At 46.3% G+C, this 6,499-nt stretch overlaps 1 protein-coding gene across 1 annotated transcript; it reads right to left on the reverse strand.

The window, feature by feature from the left end:
• Positions 1-905: 905 nt before the first annotated feature.
• On the reverse strand, positions 906-6,499 carry foxo4 (forkhead box O4). Its single transcript, XM_086221805.1, has 3 exons — positions 4,613-6,499; positions 2,599-4,164; positions 906-2,508 (listed from the first exon to the last, which is right to left on the reverse strand). The coding sequence occupies exons 1-2, from the start codon at positions 5,045-5,047 to the stop codon at positions 2,629-2,631; spliced, it is 1,971 nt and encodes a 656-aa protein (XP_086077931.1). The 5' UTR covers positions 5,048-6,499; the 3' UTR covers positions 906-2,508; positions 2,599-2,628.

A 6,499-nucleotide genomic window follows, 5' to 3' on the forward strand; every position in this document is an offset into this window, starting at 1 on the left:
AATTAAAATACAGGGGAAAGGATTATTGATTGTGTTCACCTCCACCTTAAACACCAAACCAAGATCCTTGTGCTGTAAATAGAAAATTCAAAAGGCCCTGATATGCACCTACTGCATCCTGGCGTACTCCCAAAATACGTCAAAAATGACATCTAGCACCATTCAAAAGAAGAAAACATTTGTGGGGGGAAAAAAAGAAAAAAAGAGTGCTTTATACAAATCGGAGGTTAACATAGTCACAGAGTAACGGTGAAATGATAAATATCAGGAAACTTAACTGCAGGGATTCGTCATTTCTGATGGTGACATCGGTTATGAACAAGTAGTTAAATACAAATACAAGACACAGAATTGAAACGGTGGAAGATGACAAAGTTAACGTTGCTACAGAGTTACATCATGCTATAGTGTTGTATATTGGCAGTCAAAACGACAACAACAAAAACAAGGGATTACAAAGCTCGAGTGCATTTCTCAAAAAAAAAAAAAAAAGGGAGTTTCAAATTTGACTTTGACATGTTTTAAAGGCAGAAATGTCTCCAGGAAAACAAAACGAGACGTGCGTTGGTTTCCAGTCTGTCGTAACAGAAAATGTGTAAAATAAATATCTGTCTGTGCAGTTTCATTTTCCTGCGGTTATTCTTCCAAGCGACCCTGAGAGGTAACGACTGTATTAGTCTCGTCGTGAGATGAGAAATCAGCGGCAAAGGAGGTCGCCTCTAAATGCGCCACATTTTCTTTTAGTTTCACTTGAATTCTAAATGAATGCAGACAACAACAAAAAAAAGCCAAAAGATGATAAATGAGGCAGAAGTAGGGAATTTTAGTTGAAATGGTCAAGTATTGATGCTCAACTGTCTCAAAGTCAGATTCCAGATCGCAGGCTTCTTTTTTTTCTTTCTTGCTTTCTGTTTTTTTTTTTTTTTTTTTTGCAAAGCTTATCTACACCAAGATACAGTGTCAGGCCAAGCGCTCCCTAAATGCCATGCAAATGCAAATATTAGTGTTCCTTTGGTTATGTAAAAAATCTACATGCATCTCAACCTTTACAAAAATAAAAGTATAGAAAATTACCATTAAAAATGATCGGAAAATGCTTCCTCCAATGTAAAAAAACATCACTTGTCATTAGTAATATATTCATATGTATTAATATCTCATTTATCACCTCCATCTAAATTGTATATTAAAACTATAACCAAATATAATCTTCTTTTCTTTTTTTCAACGTCTCACACAGTGAATTAATTGCTTTCAGGTTAGTTCTGAATCATTCAAGTGTGAGAGGCCGTTCGGACATGAAACATCCACACTCGCCCACGTGTTAAATAGCAAAACCCTTCAAGAAGAGATTTTCCTTCAAGATTTCATTTGACGTTCTCTTGATGAATCTGCATAGCGTGTCATTTACGTACATGTGCAACCTTTCAATGAAATGGTACAACCAAATGTGGATGTAGGGGTTCCCATGCGGCAGGAAACCTAAGTGCTTTGAAAATGCACAGGCTCAATGAAAAAGGTAGTCAGGTAGACTATTTGACAGAGGAGGCATACTGCTGCAAAACAATACTCAACCAACCAATCACTTGTTGGCAAATAATTTTACCCTTGAATGCCCCGTGAATAAATTCAAAAAAAAAAAAAAAATCACATTTCTTCATTTTGTTAGTTTAACTGCACATCAGGGGTTAAAAAAAAAAAAAAAACACCTACTAACTTGATGTCTATCTACCACTTTAACACACTGGATTGAAGTCAAAAATGCCAAACTGCAATTACATACACACGTAACTGTTGAATCCCCAAATTTCACTGGAGGAAAATATGCATTAGCTTTCTCAAGTCAGAGAGAAAATCAATCTTGTGTGTGTGTGTGTGTGTGTATGCTGGGAGTCCGTGTGTGGGCATTTGGGGTGAGATGTGGCGCCAGTGCTGAATCCTTTTTCAGCTGAACCGTCCAGTCTTTGTCTTCTGCCTGCTCAGTCTTTGTTGTGCAAGCACCTCACTCAGGTGATTAAACAGCATTTGGTCTGGCAGCACATGAGGCGAGTGTCAATGGAAAACTGGCCATTTCTCCAAAGCGCACATTTGAGGCTTTAATACCAAAAGGGGTATAGGTACCGTACCACCATAAAGCTATTCTGGTGTAACATCATTCAAATATGAACCCCTGGCAAAGGGGATGCGTCGATTTGTCTTTTTTACTCATTTAGCATCATGTCACAGATCTTTTCAAAAAAATCACTAGTCTGGATTAAAGGTAAGGAAAGGGCTAGCAGCCAAAATCTTACAAAAAAAAAAGAGGGAGGAGTTTTCTGCATAGTAATCTGAATCCCCCCCCCCCCCCCCGCATCCTCAGCATGTCTTGGCACGTGACATGAGTGAGGTCTGGTTTTGTCTTTACAGTCCTAGAGAAACATCATCGGTGAATGTGTTCAGCCAGCGGGGAGGAGCAACGCAACGGCCTTTCTGTTACTTTGTGAGGTTTTGTTGATTGACGATAAGCTCCTGCAGGACAAGATGACACAAAGGTGATTAATTGAAATGAAAAACTCCAGCTTCTTTTGTGATGAGACAACCTGGGAACCATCAGTGTACCTGGTTAACTTTTTGTAGTCAGCGGAGAAATTAGCTGGGCACCCAGTTATGAGCCGAGCCCTGCGTGGTGGCTGGGCCCGCGTAGCCTTGGCCTCCAGGCAGGATGGGGTCAAAGTTGAAATCAAGGTTATCACCGTCCATGAGATCGCTGTTGATGATGTAGTCCACATCACAATCCAGGTTTTCAGTGAACATGTCAATGTCCAAGTCCGTGGGCAGTCTGTCCTGACTGGTCTGAAAACAGGATGGAGCTCCGAACTGAGCCATCCCCTGCAGAGATGCTGCAGGATTGGCCGAGGAGACTCCATGATGCGACCCCCCAGGCGGTACCGTGGCATGCTGGGCTTTGAGAGCAGACAGCTGTGGTGGATCCTGAGACATACCTGAGAGGATCATTCCCAGGCTCAACTGAGAATGATGCTGGTGCGGTTGTTGTTGTGGTGGCTGTTGTGGCTGGTGGTGAAGGTGGTGCTGCTGCTGCGGCGGCGGCGGCGGCGGCGGCTGCATCTGAGCCTGCATCGCCATCGGTGCCACGGCGTTTGGCTCGAGACCTTTACCCAGCAACAGCTGATTAGGTTTAGACCTCACACCCACCACAGGTGAGCCCAGGCCCATCAGGCCCACTCCTCCAGGACTGGGCATGAGAGGATCCACCTGGGTCATCATGACATCGCTTGGAGGGGGCGAGTCAGTGGTGAGCAGCACCTCCAGGCTGGAAGGCACATGGGTGCTGTAGTGGCTGCTCCCTCGAGAGCCAGAGCTGGACATGGGGTTAAAGAGGGAGTTGCTAAAGGTTGAAGGTTCTTTGCTGCTTGGCCCACATTGTGAGACGGAGGACTTGGTCCCGGTGTGTGTGGGAGGCTGTGGGAGGCTGGATGGTTGAAGCTGAAGGAAAGAGGAGAAGCTGGAGCCACGAGGCAGTAGGGTGGAGGCGGAGGGCAGTGGAGTGGGAGGTGCTGGTGGGGCGGTGCTGGGACTGGCTCCTCCCTGTTGCCCTGTCATCAAAGTCAGGCCATCTATCAGATCCAGCTCCTCCATGAGGGTCTCGGTGAAGGTGGGGGTCAAGCTGCTGGCAGTGTATCTCCCCAGCAGGCTGTCCTCTGGCAAGTTATCATCGTCCTCCTGGCCGGGAGCGATGGGGGACAGGCGTCCACTCAGGGTGCTGGCGTTGGAGCCTGTGCGAGGACGCGGGCGGAATGTAGTCCACATGTCTGTGTCATCCAGACTCCCGCGAGACGAGGGGCTGCTGCTGTTGACACCCCATTTGGGAAACTGCTGAGATGAATTAGGGCTGTCCGCACCAGCTGAACCTGTGCTGCCGTCACCCTGCAGTGCCCCGCCAGCACCACCCAGACCTGCTGCACCCGCCTGCTTCTTGGTCTGCTTGGCCCTCATGCGACTCTTCAGCAATTTGCTGCTGTTGTCCATGGAGGCGGCTCTTCGGCGGGGAGCTTTACCAGTTTTCCCTCCTTCAGGGTTGAGCATCCACCAAGAGCTTTTACCTGTCGATTCATTGTGAACCCTCAGGAACTTGTTGTGGAGAGACAGATTGTGGCGGATTGAATTCTGGAAAAAAAAGACACAAAGAGAAAAAAAGGTCTACGGAGGAATGTTGGATGAGAAGCAGCCTGTGCTCTAACAGAACCCTGCTCCAGTTTAGGAATTATCATTCATTATTCGTGTCAAATCATATTCTGGAATTGTGAGCTACAGTAATGAATACCAAGAACATTGTTTTATTTCAATTATGAGCAGGAAACAGTTGGTGACTGAAACACCTTCACTCAGATGTACTCCAGCATGTTAACGATCTCATGTAGTAACTCTACTGGTGATTAAATGATTGACATATTGGGATACATTCTTCTAGTTGCTGTCATATTGTATTTTTTTTGGAAACTAATTAACTTTGGATCCACAAAGCAAGATAGTACTTAAGTGCATTTAAATTATGTGGTACTAAAGATACCCTCGTGTCCTCAGATACCCCCTCATAAACCAGTATGGTGCTCACCTTCCATCCGGCCGAGCTGTTGCTGTCTCCTTTATCTCGGAAGTAAGGCACCGTTTTTACCATCCATTCATAGATCTGCGCCAGGGTCAGTCTCTTCTCAGGTGAGTTCTCGATGGCCTGGCTAATCAGATCTGCGTAGCTCTGGTTCCCCCACGCATTACGCCTGGATGATCCCTTGCGGGGCGTCGCGCCTGCGCCGCCCACACCGGCTGTAATCCCGCCCTCCGCCGCCGCCTTCTCCGGCTCTGACGTGATTTGCGGCGGCTCAGGCTTGTCCTCGTCCGCAGGCGGGGTCCCGGCGGCGGACTCGGTGCCATCCGCTCCCTCCGGTTTGACAACCGAGATGTCAGGCCTCGGAAGCGGCCACGTGCAGGACCTCGGTCTGCTCTGCGGCTCGAAATCTGGGTCAATGGGGGGCACCAAAGACTCCTCCATGGCGATCCTCTAAACTCAAATCCAGGAACCACTTACAACATTTACCTCTAAAGCGGTAAAAATGTTATTTAAAAACTTTCCTGACGCAATAACAAATATGCTTCACCCAGTGCGGGGGTATAAACACCGGGGCCTAGAAAACAGACGTAATAATCTGGACACACCAATAGCTTCGGTTAATCCTCAGATTGGAGATTAGGGAACCCAAATAATCTCCTTAATAGTAACTATCATAAACCTTCTGATTTATATCGAATGAAGGAGGGCTGGGATGAGAATCTCTTTGTTTAAATGAAATAAAAACAAAAGTGGAAGGAGAGCACCAAAACATCTGGACCTGGACAAGTTTGGACTCAAACTAAATGACAGAATCCTGCGTGGATATAAAATAATCCAGTTAACATCCACTCAATAATAGAGATCTCAATGGGTAAAAAAGTATGTTTAGCGACTTAAAAGTAACATTAGAATAATCTATGAATAAACCAATTACGATTTTTAGTACCAAACATGTCAAACTGGACATATATTTTCTGATTAAACCCCGGGGATTTCTTACTGTAAAGCCATGAAGGCAACAAACAGGGATTAGCTGGCTACTGTTACAAAGGAGAGCCCCCGTCCGGCTCCACTTGTAAACAACGTGATGTCTGGGTAAGACTCGACCCAGTTCTTAGAAGTCCCTAAAAAACAATCACAAGCAAGTCCGGGTGGGGAAAAGTCAAGGGAGAATACGTACATCGGCTAATTATCCGAGCACCGGTTTAGTTCGCCAACTGTCGAAAAAAAAGTGTAAAAAAAAAAAAACCACAGTAACGAGATACTGGCCGCTTCCGAGCTGAAGCCGCTGATACAATCCAACCAAGGTGTAGATCGAGGAGGACAGCTTTAAGGTAATGGTTCACTAGTGTTGAAGTTAAAAAAGAGAAAGGTGAGGAGAGTAGTCTCTGCTTCAGGTCTGCACGATCCGCCACATTGCGACCAGGCGCATGTCACCATCTGCCATGTTTCTCCACTCCTGCCGCGGCACACGATGCTCGAAGAAGCGGTTACAAAACACTCACGACCAAGGCCCCGAGTTCAGCCGAGCTTCACCTCACTGTCTCGGTTTACAAACCACAGTGTGAATTCCCGGGAGCTGGAAGACGTGGAGCCGCCTCGGAGGTATGTCGGTTCCCACTCGCCGCACTTTGAAAACAGCCCGATAGCCACCGCAGCGCTAGCTGGATAAGCTCCTGCTACTCCAGAGTTTACAATACGCCGAAAAGTCGGTGAAAAGACCCCGATAACTCCTCTCAAGTAGCCGTTTCAATCACCGGCGAGTTTGGCAAAACTTCTTGTCGTCCGGTTCGCCAAAGTATTCACTCCTTCGGTGTCTTTTTGACTTGTTTGGTTTTGTTTTGTTTTGACTCGAGGCGAAGACTCCCTTCTGACGTCTGTTTACCACTGTCA

This window comes from Aulostomus chinensis, chromosome 13 (assembly GCF_037954235.1).
Source record: "Aulostomus chinensis isolate RoL2024-O1b breed Wild chromosome 13, RoL_Achi_v1.0, whole genome shotgun sequence".
Taxonomy (NCBI): domain Eukaryota; kingdom Metazoa; phylum Chordata; class Actinopteri; order Syngnathiformes; family Aulostomidae; genus Aulostomus; species Aulostomus chinensis.